At 55.6% G+C, this 17,948-nt stretch overlaps 6 protein-coding genes across 6 annotated transcripts; 2 read left to right on the top strand and 4 right to left on the bottom strand.

The window, feature by feature from the left end:
* Positions 1-338: 338 nt before the first annotated feature.
* On the bottom strand, positions 339-1,249 carry BDY24DRAFT_385678 (uncharacterized protein). Its single transcript, XM_076640000.1, has 3 exons — positions 1,027-1,249; positions 730-820; positions 339-582 (listed from the first exon to the last, which is right to left on the bottom strand). The coding sequence occupies exons 1-3, from the start codon at positions 1,193-1,195 to the stop codon at positions 462-464; spliced, it is 381 nt and encodes a 126-aa protein (XP_076497732.1). The 5' UTR covers positions 1,196-1,249; the 3' UTR covers positions 339-461.
* Positions 1,250-1,917: 668 nt separating this feature from the next.
* On the bottom strand, positions 1,918-2,873 carry BDY24DRAFT_385675 (uncharacterized protein). Its single transcript, XM_076639999.1, has 2 exons — positions 2,197-2,873; positions 1,918-2,044 (listed from the first exon to the last, which is right to left on the bottom strand). Exons 1-2 carry the CDS (start codon positions 2,651-2,653, stop codon positions 1,974-1,976), a joined length of 528 nt encoding a protein of 175 aa, XP_076497731.1. The 5' UTR covers positions 2,654-2,873; the 3' UTR covers positions 1,918-1,973.
* RAD2 (ssDNA endodeoxyribonuclease RAD2) lies at positions 2,818-8,386 on the bottom strand. Its single transcript, XM_076639998.1, has 10 exons — positions 8,248-8,386; positions 8,126-8,167; positions 7,995-8,010; positions 7,774-7,926; positions 7,537-7,643; positions 6,522-7,442; positions 4,539-6,447; positions 4,027-4,458; positions 3,892-3,948; positions 2,818-3,806 (listed from the first exon to the last, which is right to left on the bottom strand). Exons 1-10 carry the CDS (start codon positions 8,298-8,300, stop codon positions 2,832-2,834), a joined length of 4,665 nt encoding a protein of 1,554 aa, XP_076497730.1. The 5' UTR covers positions 8,301-8,386; the 3' UTR covers positions 2,818-2,831.
* A 127-nt stretch (positions 8,387-8,513) lies between these two features.
* BDY24DRAFT_414278 (uncharacterized protein) lies at positions 8,514-10,029 on the top strand (the record flags this gene model as incomplete). Its single annotated transcript, XM_076643285.1, has 3 exons — positions 8,514-8,682; positions 8,806-9,818; positions 9,889-10,029. 3 exons carry the CDS (start codon positions 8,514-8,516, stop codon positions 10,027-10,029), a joined length of 1,323 nt encoding a protein of 440 aa, XP_076497729.1.
* A 336-nt stretch (positions 10,030-10,365) lies between these two features.
* On the bottom strand, positions 10,366-13,161 carry VMA5 (H(+)-transporting V1 sector ATPase subunit C; the record flags this gene model as incomplete). Its single annotated transcript, XM_076638070.1, has 11 exons — positions 10,366-10,575; positions 10,692-10,829; positions 10,983-11,076; positions 11,190-11,282; positions 11,440-11,508; positions 11,597-11,698; positions 11,800-11,891; positions 12,124-12,243; positions 12,451-12,594; positions 12,877-13,009; positions 13,151-13,161. 11 exons carry the CDS (start codon positions 13,159-13,161, stop codon positions 10,366-10,368), a joined length of 1,206 nt encoding a protein of 401 aa, XP_076497728.1.
* A 136-nt stretch (positions 13,162-13,297) lies between these two features.
* BDY24DRAFT_385662 (saccharopine dehydrogenase) lies at positions 13,298-17,849 on the top strand. The gene is made up of 16 exons (XM_076639997.1): positions 13,298-13,365; positions 13,480-13,515; positions 13,884-13,902; positions 14,004-14,129; positions 14,231-14,378; positions 14,566-14,838; positions 15,023-15,089; positions 15,194-15,529; positions 15,674-16,023; positions 16,189-16,358; positions 16,504-16,735; positions 16,851-16,897; positions 16,986-17,223; positions 17,334-17,393; positions 17,493-17,588; positions 17,734-17,849. Exons 1-16 carry the CDS (start codon positions 13,335-13,337, stop codon positions 17,797-17,799), a joined length of 2,295 nt encoding a protein of 764 aa, XP_076497727.1. The 5' UTR covers positions 13,298-13,334; the 3' UTR covers positions 17,800-17,849.
* Positions 17,850-17,948: the final 99 nt, after the last annotated feature.

Here is a 17,948-nt window from a genome sequence, read left to right as displayed (position 1 = left end):
GCTCACGCTTTTGATCAATTTCGTAGGAAAATGCTCGGAAAGACTAGGAATCGAAAGCCGACAGTGTTTTCTGTAGCTGGGAGGTAAGCTTTGAAAGGGGCTGACAAATTTGAGCCTCATAAGGAAGAGAAGAGGAGGAAGGAAGTCGAGAGCAGAGCGAGCTCACCACCTCTCCTTCCCTCCCTCCCTCCCTTCCCTTCCCTTCCTCCCAGCTCTCAGATCGAGCAACAAAATTAAAGAGTGGTTCGTGTGGTCATCAAATTCATACACCTTCCTAGTCCAGTCAACAGTATCTCCCTCGAGCTGCAAGATCTCTCTCGATCTTCCCCTCGTCGAACTCGTCCCACCGTCCCATCGTCCCAAAACCTCGAGAGCTCACGAACGGTCGACGTCCTCCTTCCTTCCCTTCCCTTCCCTCCCCCCCATCATCCCAGCCAAGAGAGCACACGAAGCAGATCCCTCTATTTGGTGTATGGACTGTTGTGACCTTTGGTCTTCTCGACGGCGGCGTATCGACGAGCTTTCCGAGCGTCCTCCGAGAGGAACTCCATTCGAAGCTTGTCGAGATGCTCTTCCGATCGGCTGTTCGTTCGATTGATTGTAAGATCGCCGAGGAGATTGAGGAGAGAGAGGGTTGGATACAGTCAGCTCACAAGAAAGGATACGAAAGCAACGAGGAGATGGGGGGGAGAAGGAGGAAAGAGGAAGAGGAAGGAAGGGAGAACGAACAGAGGTCGAACGCAATCGTTGACCGTCTTCAACTGATCCTTGCAAGCCCATACGACCGAGAAAGTCCGTCCTGTAGAGCAGTCGGCGAAGGCTACATGCGGTAACAGGCAAAAACGAACAAAGCAAAAGTCAGGGCAAGAACGGGTGGCGGAAAGAAGAAAGCTCAACAAGATCGAGGCCTCCGTCCCTCAGCCTCCTTGGAAAGCGCCCACACAACACCCCAGCCCTCTTTCTAGCCTGCTTTTTTTCACTGCCGAAGAGAAGGGCCAAGGTCTCCAGAGTGAGAAAGTTACTGACCTTTGACCAGAGGATCGCAGGCTTTGAGAGCAGACAGCTTCGCGTTCTTTCGAAGCTCCTCCTCCTCTCCTCTCGACAGGGCGAGCATTCCATCGGGTCGAACGACGTCCAGTTGACGAAGGTTGTACTTTTGAGGTTTGGGAGGCGTAGGGGTAGGTTCCGAGGACATTTTTGGATGGGAGGAGGGGGAGGGGAAGGGTCGTTGTTTGGAGGGAAGGAAGGGAAGGAAAGGAAAGTGTGAGCTCGCGGAAACCTCCAAAACTCAGATCTCGATGTCCGACCTTTTTTTATCTTCCCTCCCGACGTCCAGCAACCCATTTTCAGCTGATCTGCTCTGGCACACGATGGAGATTTACCTGCTGACCATCCGCTCTCAGTGAAAATATTCCTGTTTTTTCTCGCTAAGAGGCCAGAGAACAAGGCACAGGCAGGGAGTGCTAAGGCGCCGCCAAGGCAGCAGCAGACAATTGGGAGCTCTTGTTCCTCTGCTCCCTTCCACTTCCTCCTCTAACTCCAACCTTCTCCTCCTTCCCACACAACTCGAAACTACTCTCTATACACCAACGATGACCCTCTCTCGACTTCCAGCGTGTTTCCTGCTGCTGCTCTCGCTCCAGATCAGCACGAACGCCTCGCCGCTGCCTCGTTCACCCTCTCCCTCTCCCTCCTCCCTCTCCTCCTCGCTCGACACGCTCCCTCTCTCTCCCACGCACCAGCAGGGCTTCTTCGACACCTTCGGCTCCAAGATTCCTCCTTCCTTTTTTCTCTCGAAAAGAGACGCAGGTGAGAAGATCATTTCTTGCCTTCTCCCGCTCGCCCTCTTCGAGTCAAACTCCCCCAAGCTCACCCCCGTCTCCCTCCTCCTCCTTGGTACGCCCTGGCCTTACCCAGATTCGGACGAGTACGGCGTTCCAGTCACTCATCCTTCGGGAACGAAAACGGTAGATTCAGCAGCGGCTACAGCGAGTGAAACTGCAATGACCTCGCCTTTTCAAGATTCGTCGAGCAATATGGAAGAGTGAGTCGATTCTCTTTCTCTCTCTCTCTCTCTCTCCCTCCCACACGTCGCCTCTTCCCACCCTTTCGCGCTCATCTCCCAAGACTGACCGTTTTCTTTTTTTCGCCGTTTCCTCTTCTCGTTCTCGATCTCACTCGTTTTTCTCACACCAGATCCTCCAACTCGAAACCCCTCTCGCCAGGGGTCATTGCAGCCATCGCGACGGTCGTTTCCGTCCTCTTCGCCATCTCCCTCCTCGCCCTCTACCGCTCCCAGCAACGCAAGAACCGGAGACGAGACCTCTCGAGAACACAGGAGATCGAGGCCAGACGGGAGGCCGCTGCGACGAGGACCAGTTCGAGAGGCGGAGGAGGAGGGAGTCTGAAGTCGTCGCAGGAAGAGGAAGGGACGCTGAAGGTGGAGAGAGCAGGGAGTTGTTCGTCTCAGGGGACGATGGTGGAGGTGGATGTTGGGCTTGGGGAGAGGGTCGTCGTGCAGGAACTGGGGAGGAAGAAGTCCGGAGGGAGCAGGTAGAAAGAACGTCGAGTGGACGCGTCGTCGCTTTCCGTTATCTTTTTTTTCTTCTGGATTTCCCTTCTCCTGGATCTCTTGTGCTATTTGGGCTTTCATGTTTTAACTCTTATCATCTCTCTGCTGGCGCTCCAACACCCTTAACGACATTTATGCATCCCCGTTCTCGTCTTCTCAAACACGCCCAGAGAAAGAGCAGAGCAGTCGTCGAGCGAGAGTCATCAGAGTCGTGTCACAACAAAAACGAGAACGACACTCTACATCTCCCAAGCTCATCTCACAACAGGTAATCGTTCTCTCCTTCGCCTTCTAGCAGCACTCGAGAAGGAGGAGGAGGAGGAGGAGCGAGACGAGGCTTAGGCTTCGGTCGAGCTTTCTTGACGACTGGCTGTTCCTCCTCCTCCTCGTCCGATTCCTCGACGGTTCCAACTCGTTGAGCTCGAGGTCGTTTCCTTCTCGGAGGTGGCGGTGAAGGGTCCTGAGAGTCGACGGACTGAGGAGATGGAGGAGCGGGAGAGAGGGAAGGAGCTGCTGAGTCTCGAGTTCGAGCGTTGGGTTTGGCGGAGGTGGTCGAACGACGCGTCGACGAAGAGCCTGCTCCTCCTCTCCCTCTCCCTCTCTTCCCTCGACTCGAAGAAGCCTTCTTCGCCCTCCCACCTCCCTCCTCCTCTCCATCTCCGTTCCACTCCTCGCCCTCCGCATCGTCGTCGGAAACGAAAGCCTTGAGAGGAACCTTCCTCTTCCTCGTCGTCTTCGGTTTGGGTTGATCCGCTCCCTTCTTCTGCTTCCCCTTCCCCTTCGGACGCACAACCGGCACCATCCTCTCCTCCTCCTCCAACCCACTATCCGCACTCTCCTCCTTCGCCTCCTCATCCTCATCGTCCGCCTTCCTAACCTCTCCTCGATCCGCAACCCTGATCCTCTCCACCACATCCCTCAACCTCTTGCTCGCACCTCCGTTCCCTCCTCCCCTCTTCGTTCCAAAGAACTCTCCTCCTCCACCACCTCCACCTCCACCGACGGTGTAGTCGAAGAAGCCGTCGAGGGTCCCTTGCTGCTTCCCTGAGCCGACCTTGGTCGGGTCGTTCTGACGATTCTGACGTCTGATGATGGGATCGAGTTCGGCTGCGACTTTGGAGGGGAGCCATCCGAGTTCGGCGGTGAGGTAGGGACCGAGGGTGTGCATGTTGGGCAGTCCCCAGGAGAAGGGCTCGTTGGACTCGTCGGTTTGGGCATGGAGGTAGGCTGGTCGCTGAGGAGGGAAAGAGAGAAGAGAGAGAGAGAGAGAGGTCAGTCGAAGGGACGGGAACTTGTAGAGAGAGACGCGAGGAACGTACGACTTGAGGGTTGGGGAACTCGTTCGTGAGGTAGATGGAATCCTTGTGCTTCTTCTTCTACAATGAGGAAAGGACAGAGCAACGCTCAGTCAGTCGAAGTTCGAAAGAAGAACGCGACGACTCGAACCAACTCACGAAAGCCTTCTTCCACTTCGTATCCGTATCCTCCTCGGTATCCTGACCCGTCTGAACCTTCAACCACCAGTTCCTAAAGTCGATCAACCCGTCGTCTCCATCCCGAGGGAACTCTGCGACGATCTCCATCGCCGTCACGTATCCGACTCCAACGATTCCAGCTGTGTAGTCTGAGCCGAGGAGGAAGGCGAGAGTGACGAGTCGATCCTGAGTGAGGCAGAGCTCTCTGTCGAAGTCCGAAAGGACGTAGCACTCGGCGTACTTGTAGTCGTTGAAGAGGTTCTTGAAGCATTGCTTGCCGCCGAAGAGGAAGACGTCCGAATCGTCCGTGATGATTCCGTCGACGAGGTTGAGGGAGGCGAGGGTAGCGCATTGAGCTTCGGCTTCCATCGGGGCGGTCATGTAGGGGATCCCGTAGTGTTGAAGGAGGTTCTGAAGAGGAGGGAGGGAGGAGGGAAGAGGTTCAGAGATCGAAGAGGAAGCGAGAGGGGGGAAGAAACGCGTCGACTCACCTGGATCTCTCCGATCATCTGAGCCGTGATGTCCTGATCCCCATCTCTCGTCATCTTCCTCTTGTCCTTCTTCATCTTCTCGATGTCCGCATCGAGCTCCTCCTGAATCGTATCGAGATCCTTGCCCTTGACGGCTGCGAGGAACGCGGCGTAGCTGTCCTCGTCCGCGTCCTCAGCGTCTTGGTGACCATCCTCCTGAGCGTGATCGTCCTCCTCTTCCTCGTCCGAACGGTCTTGGGATTCGACGGCTCGCATTCGAGGAGGAGGAGTCGGCGAGGCTGACCAGTCGAACGGGTTCTCCTCGTCCTGATCGAAGAGAGGTTGGGCGGGAGCAGGGGAGTTGGGAGCCGAAGCGACGTCTTCCGGGTGCTTGACGGGCTCAGAAGGAGATCGAACTCTCTCTGGAGAGGCTGGGAGAGGTGTTGACGACTGGTCTTCGGTCTCGTCCTCGACGACGGCGACGTCTTCTGCCTCGACGGGAGCGGAAGTTGGATGGACGGGACCGTTGGGCGAGGAGGACGAAGCGAGATGGGTTCCCACTCGAGCGAGGAGATTCGAGACATTGGAGGGTGTTGTTATCGGTTTGGGAGGAGTTGGTTTCGAAGATGAGGGAAGGAAGGGTTGAGAGACGGGCGTCGAGGAGGAAAGGGAAGGACGCGACGAGACCGCGGGTTTTGAAGGAGCTGCTGGACCGAACGACGACGAGGTCTTCTTGACTGGCGAGGGGCGTTCCGAGGATGCCGAAAAGGTTCTGGCGATGGAGAGGGGAGAGAGTGGTCGAGGAGGAGGAGAAGCGGAGCGAGACTGAGCGTCGGGAGTTCCATCGTCCGAGATCGGTTTCTCTCGCTGCGAGGACGAAAGGAAGATCTTCCTGGGATCGGGAATCTCCTCAATCGGTTCCATATCGTCGTCGGAGTCCGAATCGCTGAGTGTGATGGTCTCGGTTGCTGGTTTGGGAGCCGTCGCTCGGGGAGGACGAGGTTTGAAAGGTTGAGGAAGAGGAGGTGCGGTTGGAGGATGACGTTGAGAGGAAGGTGGTTGCTTGAAGGACGAGGATGAGGATGTGGATTGGATGACATGTTGCGGAACTGTCGCTGAGGACGGGGGAGGTAGTGGTGGAGGAGCGTTCGAAGGAGGTGGCAGTCGAGGAGAGGGAATCTGGACTCGAGCGAGAGGAGTGGTGAACGTCCCGACGGGAGCAGGAGAAGCTCGACTCGATTCTCCTCCAGTCGGCAAATCCGATCCAATCCAGTGAGCGAGGGTTCGAGGTCCTGGTCCAGCAACGGGTGCTTCCTCCTCGTCGTCGATCTCGAATGCGAAGGAGGTCGAGTTTGATCCTGACGGCCTCGGTCCCCCTGAGAGTCTCGAAGCTGAGGTCGCCTGCTGAAGCATCGGTCCCAGTTCCTCGTCGTCCTCATCCTCGTCCCGGTCGATGTTGGAGGTAGGGATGAAAGAGGCAGCGACCTCGTCTCCGTCCATGACGACTTCCTCCATCTCGTCTCCGCTCGAGTCGAACACCGGTCCCTTCTCGTCGACCTCTACTGTGCTCTTTGACCTGCTCTGCCTAGCGAAATCCCTCTTCGACATTTCGAGAGCTCTCGCCAGCTCCGGATCCTCGTCCTCTTCGAACGGCGCGTCGACGTCCATGTCGAGCGCCTCCTCGGCTTGGAGACGAGCAGCGAGTTCTGCATCTCCGTGGACCTCGATGCCTTCTGGATCCTCCTCCTCGTCGTCGTCGTCGACAGCGAAGAGCGGAGCTGAGCCTGCTGGACGAGCTGGACCGAAGGACTGAGAGGGTTTGATGATCTTCTTGACCGGTTTCCGAGGAGAGTAGCGAGCGGCGAGAGCGTTGATGGCTTGAGTCCGACGAAGTTCACGAAGTTCGGCGTCTCCTTTCGGGGCGTTGGCTCTGTGATAGCGTAGTAGAAAGATAAAAGGTCGTGTGAGGTGGGTTGAAAGGAAGGAGAGACGCGTCGAACGAACCTTCGTTCCATCTCCTCTGCCTCCTCCTCATCCTCCACCGTGATGACCTTCCCTGAGCTCAGGACTCCACCCTTGATCCTGGCCGTTGTCCTAGCTTCCTCCCTCTGAGCCAAGATCTTCCTAGCATCCATCTCCTCGACCTCGTCCGCATCAACCTCGATCGGCTTCAAGCTCGTCCCTTCGTCCTCCCTCACTCCCAACACCCAACCTCCCTCCTTCCCCTCGTTCTTCATCAACACGTACTCCTTCCCTCTCTCTCCAGCAACTCTCCCTCCACTCGCCGAGATGGTAAAAGCCTTCGTATCAATTCCAGCCATCGTCCACATCTGCTGGGAGAGTTGGTTTCGATGCTGGAGGTTCTTGATCTGAGCTTTGGAGAAGTCGAGAGGAGTTCGAGAGGCGGAGAGCATGGTTTGGAGACGGTTGTAGTTGGGAGCTCGGGATCGAAGTCGAAGGTCGTTGACGATGTCGTACTGGGTTTCTCGAGGGAGGAGTTGGAACTCGGCGGAGGTGGTGTCAAGCGCGTCGAGATCGAGTCCGGAATCGTCGATGAAAGCTCGGAGCTCTTCGTCGGTTGCGAGACGGGGGTCGTTGGTTCGGTTGGAGATGTCTGGGAGGGCTGGGAGTTCGTAGGGATCCTTAGCGACGTATTTCTTCTTCGTGGGTTGAGATTCGGCGTCGTCTGTATCGAGAGGAGCTGGAGCTGGCGATGGAGAGCGAGACGAGGAGGAGGAGGAACGACGAGTATGACGAGCTCCTGAGGGTCCTGATTTAGCTTGTGCTCCTTCCACAGCTCGAGCTGAGGGCCGTCCTCGTTCGAAGTCGTCCTGGAAGACCGCGTCGGCTGGGATGATGTCTCCCGTGTCGTCCTCATCCTCGACGGGCATCGATGCTGGATCGGAAGGCCGACGATTTCCTTTCCTAAAGACACGTAAAGAGACAAGAAAAGAGATAAGTCAGCAACTTCGTTCAAAAGCGGGAGACGAAGAAGAAGGGAAAGCGAGTCGCGACTCACGACTTAGCGTGCTTGACGGCAGCCCTCCTCATCTCCATAGCGAGAAGCTTCGCAGCAACCTTCGCATGACTAGCAGTAGCTCCGGCCTTCCTCTGCTTCCTCTCGGCCTGTAGAGAGGAGGGGAAAGGAAAAAGAGAAGGTCAATCGAGACGTCCTCCCTCGTCATCGCTCCCAGTCTGAGCTGCTCCTCCTTCCTCCTTTCGCTTCCTTCTGATGATACAAGAAGACAGGGCTTACGATGGTGTTCCTCTTGAGGGTAGGAGCTCCTCCATCGAAGACGAAGACAGGCTTGATACCGTGGAAGAGAAGCTTGTTGATTCGACGGAGGAATCCGAGGATGTGAGCTCCGTTCAGCGTTCGTCCGTCCTTGTCCTTCATCGTAGCTTGGAACTAGAGGGATGAAACAGAGACAGGGATGAGTATGGGTAAGATGAGAAGTGTTTGTTCGAACAGCGAACCTGGTAGAGCCATATCCTGGGCGGAAGGAAGACAGACAGTCGGGTCAGCGAGAGGGGAGGAGGAAGAGAGCTGAAGAAGCGTCCCAGCTCTTCTCGAACAGCGAAGACATCTAGAGCAGTTCTATACTAACGAGGAATCGATGGCCAGTCTCTTTCCTTCCAGAGTTTCGATCCTGATTAAAAGAAAGGGAGGAAAAGGGTGAGCTTGAGGCGGTAGCGACAGGAGGAAGGGATTGAGGAGTGTTGAGCTCACTTGATGGGTCGATTGACGGGCTGAAGTAGAGACCAGAGTCCTTTAACTCCCATAGTAAGCTCAGATCACCTCTAGAGATGAACTGAGGAAGTTTTGATGGCAAAGAGTGAGAATCGAAGGTTTGACGGCGTGACGGTTTGGGGGAGCCCTTTCAAGCTGACCTCCCTCCCTCCACTTCTCCTCCGACCGCATCCCTCTCTGCAACGTCGTTCTTCTCGAGGCCCCTTCCTCTTCCTGCCAACCTCAGAATCTCGATTTGCACTCCCATGTCCTCTCTCAACACCCCAGCCTCAGGCGAGCTCCCCAAAGGAACGGCAACGTCGTCGTCGATGGATCTCTCCTCCTCCCTCGCCACCTCCCTTCCCTCCTTCGACTCGTCATCTCCTTCTGGAACCAAGGACGGACTCGTCAAGTCTCAGGATGGAACTCTACCAGGTAAGGATACTTTCTTGACTGATATAGCCTCTCGTTTCAGAAGCTGGACTGTGGAAGGAGAGAAAAGAATTTGTCGCTGACCTCCCTCCTCTCCCTTGCCCTCCTCCTTCCCCCTTCCCTCAGGCATCCCTCTCGAAATCCTCGAAAGGATCCTCCGATACACCTTCCTCCGACGAACTAGGCTTTCTCCATCCTCGGATCCCTACCCTCTTCGAAACACCACCCATCTCCTCCTCGTCTCCAAAGCCTTCCGAGAGCTCTGCCTCCCCATCTTCTTCCAGCATCTCACCATCGCTCGTCCTTCCGACTACATCACCTTCTTCAACCCCGAGAACGGTCTCTTCGTCGCTGGCGAGGAAGGAAGGAGGCGATGGAGCTACGTCGAGGTCCTCGGATTCGCACACGGCGTCACGCCTCCCTCTCGCTTCCCAACGGAAGACGACGAGTCCTGGATCGTTCCCCTCGCCGCTCCCGTCGGAGATCGTCTCCAAATCATTTGCTTCTTCGACAAGGAAGTCTGCTCCCCTGCTTCCATAAACTTGGACCTGGAGATCATCGAGCGAACCTTGAAGGACGAAAGGAGTCGAACTCGAGTGCTTGGAGGGCTCACGTCTGAGTTTCACCAATCTGCCTACTTCGCCAGCGGAGGTCGTCAGTTCGACCAGTGGATCCAGGACTCTTTCGACATGCCCCTCGACTCCGTAATAGCGGGGACGATTGCTACCATGACGCTCTCAGCCATCAGGGTGAATCAACAGCGTTTTCACAGCCAACTCGTCCCAAGTTCGGACCTCAACCGTCCACGCTCCCTCCGCTTCTATATCTCGGAGAAACTCTCTCCTCTCCTTCAATTCGTCTCAGTAATCTCGGGAGCAGAGCCATCCATCGGATTCCTCTACATCTACCGACGCTTGACTTCCGAGGAGGAACGGGAGGCCGTCGCGTCCATCTTCGAGCATCTCCGAGTCAGGATCGAAAGTTTCGTCGTTCACCTCGTTGGGCACTCTCCGGATCATCGTCCAGTCGCTCTCGATCGGCTCCTAGAGTCAACGCAGGAAGGTCAGCCGTCGTGGAGGTACGTTGGGCAGAAGATGGAGGAGGAGGAGGACGTCGTCGCCAGTCTCCTTCCACAACACGTGAGAGCTGCATCTTCTTCTCCTTCCCGCCGAGCTTTTACCTGACCCGCGATTTCTTCTCTTGTAACAGTTCTACGACCACTTCATATCCGACCAGCTGTTCGAGCCGCTTACCGAATCGGAGGAGCTCGCTTGGAGAGGGCTCCAGCCCTCAGCCGTCGAGTCGAAGAAGGAGGAGGAATCGGAGGGAATCGAGATTGAGAGCTCTTGAGTTGGGAGTGGGTTGTTGAGGGTGATGGATAGTCTATGTTCGTAGCCAAATTTGATCCGTAACGACGCTTCACGATCTCTGGGGTTGATTTTTTCGAGCAAGGCCGAAGGGATCTCGACGCGACGCGACGGAACTCGCCCACCTCTCTCTTCCCTTCCCTCACCTTCTTCATCTTCTCTCTCTCTCCCTCCCTTCCTCCTATTCTTTCAACCCGTGCTACTCCTCCAAATCATTCAACCCAATCCAAACCGAACAGCATAAAAAAGAAGACCATCAATCGAATCTCAAAACCACACTCTCTCCTCCCCTCCTCCCGCTCGCTCTCCACCTCCCTATCTAGAGCTTCGGTACCTCAAACAGAACGTAATCCAGCCACTCCTCCTCCATCACTCCCGCCCACTCTCCACCGACCTCCTCGTTCTGGGCCTCGCCCGACTTGGCCTTCTTTCCTTTAGCGGAACGACGGGAAGGGTCGGCGGCGGAGGAGAGGTAAGCGTAGTGGGACGTGAGGGCTTTGAGGAGTTTGGTGGAGTTTTTGGTGTCGGGCTGAGTGAGCGGGAGTGAGGCGCGGGTGGGAGAGGTAAGGAGGGAGGGAAGGAGGGAGGGAATCAGTCTTGTGAACGAGAGAGTACGAACGAAGGAGAAGAGGTTTCGGTGCTCACCTTAACAGCCACAGCGGCAAACTCGGCAGGAAGTCCGTACCTCAGGACGGACTCGACGAAGAGACGAACGACCTTGAGGTGGACGAGAAGCTTGAAGGCTTCGGAGAAGTTTGTGCGGGAGAGACGGAGGAGGTCGGCCTGGAGACGATGCGATTTGGGTAGAGAGAGGATCGAGCGAAGGGAGGGGACAAAGATGAGATGGAGTGAGTTCGAGGGAGGAAGGATGAGGAGGAAGGCTTGTCAGTTCAAACGGACGACGCGTTGAAGCGATGGAGAGGTTGAAGAACGCACCCAAAGCTCCCTCTCCTCAACACCAGCGAGTTCGAAATCCTTCTGCTGCTTGAGGATGGTTCCCTCGTCGTAGGTGAAGTCTCGAAGGATGAACCTGGGAGGCGAGAGAACGAAGATGAAAACGAGAGGCGGTCAGTTCGAGGTTCGTTTGTGCGAGAAAGAAGCGAGAGCACGCTGCTGGGTTGCAGACGAGCGATATGGACGTACTTGTTCTCCCTGCACTTCTGAGCAAACTCGTCCTTGCACTTCTTGAAAATGGTCACGGACTGAAGGGTGAACTCGTCGTCCGAGGCGAGCTTGCTGTTTTTCGAAAACGAAAACGAAGACGAAACCGACCGGAGAGAGTGCGAGCATGAGTCAGTGATTGGCTGATGACAAAAACGAGAACCTCACTCTCCGTAGACGCGTATCGAGAAGACGCGACGAAGGAAAGAAAGAAGGGCGTTTTGGAACTCACGTCGAAGACCTCGGCACGACCATCGCGCACAACCTCTCGTACTTCGAAGCCCAGTCCTTGAGGAGGTTACTGTTTCCAACAATCAGACCACGGAATCACTCTTCAGCTACTCATCTCTACAGCAAGTCAACTTCGAAAGCAGAGACTATGAACTCACTTGGGAACGGCAACCAACAGCGTCTCCATGAACTCTGAATCTCCCGTCTGGAAATCCTCCTTCTTGACGATGTCTCCCAGCGATCGAGTAGCGAGGTTACCGCTGCACGTTCACAGACCCAAAACTCAGCGTCAGTACAAGCTGTTGAGCGAAAACGAACGGAGGAAAACGGGTCGAGGAAAGTGGAGGGAGCGCCGACTCACGTCAACTTCCTCTGCATGGCGGTCAAGGAACCCTTAGCGAGGTTGTACGACTGAAGACGTCCCTTCTGGATGTTATCTATCGAGTTCATTTCCTGTTTGGTGTTCGAAGAAGCCGTGAAAGGAAAGGGAAGAGAGGGAAGGTCAGCGTTCGAACTTCGAGAGCGTCGAGCTCACCTCCCACGATCCCTTCGCCTTCTTTGTCTCTCTCTCTAGCCAGAGACCCGACGAGTCCCAACCAACCACAACCGACCCTTCACCGACAGTACCAAAAGGCGCCTTCTCGAGCGAGTTGGTTCAAGAGAAGGGGATCGAAACGGGACTGACCTTCATCAACGCCTCGAGGACATCGGTCACCTTCCCAGCCTCTCCCCATCTTCCTCGATCCCACTTCCAGCCGCTCCCGTCCGAAGGGAAGAGGTATTCTTCCAGAGGTCGATCGTTGACCTACAAAGCCGCCAGGGAAGAGATCAAAAGGCGAAGTCAGCGTCGATTAGAAGTTGGTTCGTTCAAGAGGTCGAGCTCGCTTCTCGCTCCTCCTCCCTCTCTCTTGCCCCTCTCGAGCCCAACGTCGCACCCGTTCGTCTCCCAGTCTACCTAGACGGCAGCAGAGAGCCAGATGTATGTACCGAATGTGAGGAAAGAAAGACTGACCCTTGTGTGAAGCTCTAGCTTTTGAGGATCGTCGTTGAGAAGGGAACGGAGGGTGTCGAGGAGTTTGGAGACGGTTTGGGTGAAGAAGGTGTCTTGTTTGGGCAGGTAGTCGGACAGGGTGAGGAGAGAAGAGAGAGTGCCGGACTGGAGGAAGAGTTGAAGAGGAAACGAGGAGTCAGATTCAAGGTTCGAAAGGACGAGGGAAGGGAAGGAAGGAGGTTGGGTGAGGTCGAGGGAAGGAGGAAGGTGCTCATCTCCGATGGCTCTCCCTTCTGCTAATCCTTCCCCTACACTCCGAACGAATTCATAGAGCGATGAGCATCGAGTATGGCGTCTCTACTGCCTCGCCAGCTGAGCTTGAAGAGCTCCGGCTTGAGGTTGAAGGCGAAGTTGGAAGGAGGGAAGGTGGAGGAAGCGGAAACGTACCTTGAGCATTGGAACCTCGATGGATCCTACGCCTTTGCTTCCCACGATGGATTCAACAGCAGGTTTGACGGCAGAGAGGGTTCGGGAAGGATCGTGGTCCACTAGTGGAGAGGCGATGAGCCAGTAGGCGAGACTGAGAGCGGCAAGAGGGGAAGAGAGAAGAAGGGGAGAGATGGAGTCGATGATGCAGAGGAGGGGAGAGAGCGAGAGAAGAGCGGTCAGTTCAAGCGGTTCTCGATCCCGATATTGTTCTCTAGAAGACGCTGGCACTCACTCTGAAGGCATAGCTAGTGGAAGGACGTGGGGAAGAAGAAGGTGGTTGAGGTTAAGTCGCACGGTCTCGAGCGAGTCCAAGCCCAGGGCCAGTTTCGAACTCCGCTTGAATCCCTTCTTTTTCGACGAGAGCTCAAGTTGACCCTCACCGTCCACCCTCTTCCTAAAAGCAAAAGATCACGACAATGTCCAACATCACTCACCCTTCAATTGTTGGTGAGTAATTGTGTTCTTATCTCAGCTTGAAGAGCTCGAGAAGGAAGGAGAAGAGAGGACAAGCAGTCGGGCTGATTTTTGCTTTTGCTTTCCTTCTCGTTTGACGTTCGCTAGACGGATGGTTCCGAGAGATCTCGGATCAGTGGCCTGGTAAGTAGGCAATCTCTCTTGTCTCATCAGCCTTGTTGAGGTGCTTGGAGCAGGGCGGCGTTGGGAGGTGGAGGGAAGAGCCTGCGAGCTTTGAAGGAGGGAAGGAGAGCCAGCCGATGGAACCTCAACGGTCGTTCGGTAGCTCGAGAAGCAACCTTGCTCGTTCTAGTCTCTTCAGAGGCTTCGAGGTTGCTCCAGAGAATCTCCCTACACCCTTCAAACCTCTCGTTAACCTCTCTAGCTCTCTAGAACCCTCCCATCATCCCCTCCGTCGACCCGCCCAGGCCGGATCCCGTCCTTCGTTCAGCCCTCCCGCGACGTCCGGACCCCTTTACTGACTTGCCCTGCTCTTTCTTTTCGATCTACAGGCCAGGCTATGACCCTCAAGTGCGTTTCTAGTCCATCTCGAACTCCTAGGAAGCAACGAAGCGAATAAACGAGCTCGAGAGCTGACCTCTCCCTCTCCTTCGCGCTTAACCTTTCTTCAGGGTCAAGAAGGTCCTTCACACCGAGAAGTCTCTCTTCCAGGACGTTCTCGTCTTCGAGTCCGAGACCTACGGAAACGTTCTCGTTCTCGACGGAGTCGTTCAGGCTACCGAGCGGGATGAGTTCTCGTCAGTCCTCAAACCCAGTCTCTTGTTTTTTTCTTTCCAGCTCGTCGTTCCATCTGAGCTGACTTCTCTTTTTGCGTTTGTGGTTTGGGGTGACTCTTTAGCTACCAGGAGATGATCACCCATATCCCCATGGCTTCCCACCCCAACCCCAAGCACGTTCTCGTTGTTGGAGGAGGAGACGGAGGAGTCATTCGAGAGGTCCTCAAGCACGCGTCTGTCGAGAGCGTTGTTTTGGTTGATATTGATGAGGTGAGTTACCTTTCCCATCTACTTTTCACTCAACACCTCCGTTTCATCTGAGAAGAATGAATCTTGACCTCTATCTTCGCTCCCGCTCCCGCTCTCCCTCCCGCCCTCCTCCCTCTCTCAACCTCATCTCACCTCACCTCCCCAACCCTCCTCAAACCCCTCCTCCAAACCTCCCCTTCGAAATCAGGCCGTCCCCCGAGTCTCCAAGCTCTACCTCCCCGGAATGGCCGACGTTCTCTCCCACCCCAAGGTCACCGTCCACATCGCCGACGGATTCAAGTACCTCCCCACCGTCGAGAACTCCTTCGATGTCATCATCACCGACTCCTCGGATCCCGTTGGACCCGCCGCTTCTCTCTTCGAGGCTCCTTACTTCACCCTCATGAAGGCCGCCCTCAAGGAGGGTGGATCGCTCTCCACTCAGGGAGAGTCTCTGTGGTTGCATTTGCCTTTGATCAAGGTGAGTCTTTGGCGCCGGAGTTTGGTTCGGGGGTGGGTGGGAAGAGGTGGTGGTGTGGAAGGTGATCGTGGAGGCGGTTGGGTTGAGCAGGGTTGAACAGGGACGAGCGGAGACGGTTCCGACGAGGGCTGAAACTGACGCGTCGTTCGTTCTGTCCCTTCCTCGTCGCGTTCGTCTCCTCCAGGATCTCCGAACCATGACCAAGCACCTCTTCCCCGTTTCCGAGTACGCTTTCACCACCATCCCCACCTGTACGTTTCTCTTCCTCTTCTCTCCTCCAACCCAAACGCGTCCTTCGAACTCGAGCTCACCTTTCCTCCCTTTCTCCTTCCCCATCCTCCCTTTCTCCCTCCAGACCCCTCTGGACAAATCGGATTCGTCGTCTGCTCCAAGGACGCCAACCGAAAGGTCTCGGTCCCCCTCCGAGAGGTCCCCAACTGTCGATACTACAACGCTCGAGTCCACTCGGCTTCCTTCGTCCTCCCCGAGTTCGGTCGAGCCATGATCGAGGAGGGAAAGGATCTCCTCACTGGAGTCTTCTCTGGAGTCAACACCTCCAAGCTTCAGGCTGAGAAGGTCGCCGCCGCTGCTGGAGGAAAGACCAAGAAGAAGGTCCTCTTGCTCGGAAGTGGGTTTGTCGCTGGACCTGCTGCTGAGTACATCGTCAGGAAGGGAAACGATTTGACCATTGGTGAGTAGTTTGGGCTGGGTTTTGGGTGGGTGGGAAAGGAGGAGGAAGAGGGGAGGCAACGAACGAACGAGACGAACGAGAAGAAATTCGAAACTGACGCGTCTCGTCCCCTCCCTCCCCTGTGCCTTCCACTCTCTCACCCAGCCTGCCGAACCCTCTCCACCGCACTCTCCCTCTCTTCCACCATCCCCGGTTCCAACCCCGTCTCCGTCGACGTCACCAACGCCGCCGAGCTCGACGCCCTCGTCGCCAAACACGATCTCGTCGTTTCCCTCATCCCTTACACCTACCACACCCTCGTTATCGAATCCGCCATTCGAAACAAGAACATCAACGTCGTCACCACCTCTTACGTGTCTGAGGCGATGAAGGCTCTCGACCAGAAGGCTATCGACGCTGGAGTGCTGGTGTTCAACGAGATTGGATTGGACCCTGGAATTGATCACCTTTGGGCCGTCAAGACCTTCCACGAGGTTCACGCTGAGGGTGGAAAGGTACGTTTGCTCGTTCTTTGTTGCAGTGGTGGTGACGGGGAGGGACGGGACGGGACCAAGGAGGCGGAAAGGAGAGGGAGAGGGAGACGACGCGGTGCGTCGAAGATCGAACTCGAAGCAGAACTGACCTTCGTTTGCGCTCTTCTGTTCTTTTGTCGAGTACAGATCAAGGAGTTCCTCTCCTACTGTGGAGGACTCCCCGCTCCTGAGTGCTCCAACAACCCTCTCGGATACAAGTTCTCTTGGTCGTCCCGAGGTGTCCTGCTCGCTCTCCGAAACTCGGCCAAGTACCACAAGGGTGGAAAGCTCGTCGAGGTTGACGGAAAGGATCTCATGTACGTACCTATCCTTCTTAAACCTCGGGCTCTGCTCGTTCGGGTCTCGTGAACGAAGCAGCAAGAGCTCGTCGTGTCTCACAAAACAGAATCGATCCGAACTGACTTCTTCCTCCTCTTTCGTTCGCCTTCCGCTTCAAAACAGGACCGTCGCCCAGCCCTACTACATCACCCCCGCTTTCGGATTCGTCGCCTACCCCAACCGAGACTCCACCTCCTTCATCGAGGCCTACGGAATCCCCGAGGCTGAGACCTGCGTTCGAGGAACCCTTAGGTACCAGGGTTTCCCCCAGGTCGTCGCCGCTTTGGTCGAGATGGGATTCCTTAACGACGAGGAGGTCGCTTACGTCAAGAAGGGTGGAGACGCTTTGACTTGGGTGGGTCTCGAGGGATTTTCGTTTGGGATCGAGGATGAGGGAGAGAAGACGAGAAGATCTCGAGTGGAGTGCTGACTCTTTCTCTTTCTCGTTCTTGCGTGTCGGTGTTGTTTAGGCTGAGGTTATGGCTAAGGCCATCGGAGCTAAGGAGCCTACCGAGGAGTACGTTCAACCTCTCGTTTCTTCCTTCGTCGTGCCTCGTCGTCTTTGCTTACTTTCATCTCTTTCTTTTTGTCCTTCCTTCCTCCAGCTCCATCATCGCCACCCTCCTCTCTCTCAAGTCCTTCCAGCCCGCTGAGCTCGGATCTCTCCTCATCTCCAAGCTTCGACGACTCGGTCTCTTCTCCTCCAACAAGGTCACCCCTCGAGGAAACCTTCTCGACACCCTTTGCGCTACCCTCGAGGAGGAGTGCAAGTACGCCGAGGGAGAGAGGGATTTGGTCATGCTTCAGCACAAGTTCGTCGTTGAGCGAGCTGATGGAAAGATTGTATGTTTACAAGCCCTTTTTTTGCTCTGCTTTCGGGTGTTTGCGACGACGAGGACAAGAGCTGACCTCGAGCTTTTGCTTTCGCTTATTTTTGCGTCTGAATTTCGCAGGAGACCCTCACCTCTACCCTTGAGGCTTACGGATCCTCCACTGGAGGACCTTCCGCTATGGTGAGTCCTTGTCTCCAACTTCCTCTCCGTCCCGTCTCGACGCCTCCCGACTCGTCGGTCGCTGACCTCCTTCCGGCTCTGCTTCTTTCTTTTTCTCAGGCTCTCACCGTCGGAGTTCCCTGTGGAGTTGCCGTTCAGCTCATCCTCGATGGAGTCATCACCAAGAAGGGTGTTCAGCAGCCTTACGACGAGGAGGTGAGTCTTGCGGTCCCTCTTTCTTCCCTCCCTCCTCTCTCTCTTCCCCCGCCTTCGTCCTTCAGCTTGCTCTTTCTTTGAAACCTTCTTTTTCGATATCTTCAGCACCGTGCTGACCTTGTCTTTTGCTCGGTTTCTTCTTCAGACCTGCGCGATCCTTCGAACGGAGCTCGAGAAGGAGGGTATCACCATGAAGGAGGAGGTTCTTTAAACGTTGGGTGCTTTATAGATTTTCGGAATTATATCTCTTGGCTTTTCGGATTGTTTGCTGCTTGCTCAAGAAAGTGGGGAGGAAGGCGAGGGCGAGGAGTGAGGGGGCAAGACGTCCGACGAGACGCGTCGTTCACCTCTCTTCTTTTG

The sequence above is a fragment of the Mrakia frigida genome, assembly GCF_051309035.1.
Source record: "Mrakia frigida strain ATCC 22029 unplaced genomic scaffold BDY24scaffold_11, whole genome shotgun sequence".
NCBI classification, from domain to species: Eukaryota; Fungi; Basidiomycota; class Tremellomycetes; order Cystofilobasidiales; family Mrakiaceae; genus Mrakia; species Mrakia frigida.
Note: the sequence above shows the minus strand (reverse complement) of the source record. Positions and strands in the feature narration are given on the sequence as shown.

Coding starts and splice junctions, on each gene's coding strand:
- BDY24DRAFT_385678 (XM_076640000.1), bottom strand. CDS start 1,195: ATGTCCTCGGAACCTACCCCTACGCCTCCCAAACCTCAAAAGTACAAC. Junction 821..1,026: donor CTGCGATCCTCTGGTCAAAG/GTCAGTAACTTT, acceptor TACCGCATGTAG/CCTTCGCCGACTGCTCTACA. Junction 583..729: donor AACGATTGCGTTCGACCTCT/GTTCGTTCTCCC, acceptor TCGAACGAACAG/CCGATCGGAAGAGCATCTCG.
- BDY24DRAFT_385675 (XM_076639999.1), bottom strand. CDS start 2,653: ATGAAAGCCCAAATAGCACAAGAGATCCAGGAGAAGGGAAATCCAGAA. Junction 2,045..2,196: donor GGGGTTTCGAGTTGGAGGAT/CTGGTGTGAGAA, acceptor GAATCGACTCAC/TCTTCCATATTGCTCGACGA.
- RAD2 (XM_076639998.1), bottom strand. CDS start 8,300: ATGGGAGTTAAAGGACTCTGGTCTCTACTTCAGCCCGTCAATCGACCC. Junction 3,949..4,026: donor CGAAGTGGAAGAAGGCTTTC/GTGAGTTGGTTC, acceptor TCCTCATTGTAG/AAGAAGAAGCACAAGGATTC. Junction 3,807..3,891: donor AGTTCCCCAACCCTCAAGTC/GTACGTTCCTCG, acceptor TTCCCTCCTCAG/CGACCAGCCTACCTCCATGC.
- BDY24DRAFT_385662 (XM_076639997.1), top strand. CDS start 13,335: ATGTCCAACATCACTCACCCTTCAATTGTTG. Junction 16,898..16,985: donor GCTAAGGAGCCTACCGAGGA/GTACGTTCAACC, acceptor TCCTTCCTCCAG/CTCCATCATCGCCACCCTCC. Junction 17,394..17,492: donor CTGGAGGACCTTCCGCTATG/GTGAGTCCTTGT, acceptor TCTTTTTCTCAG/GCTCTCACCGTCGGAGTTCC.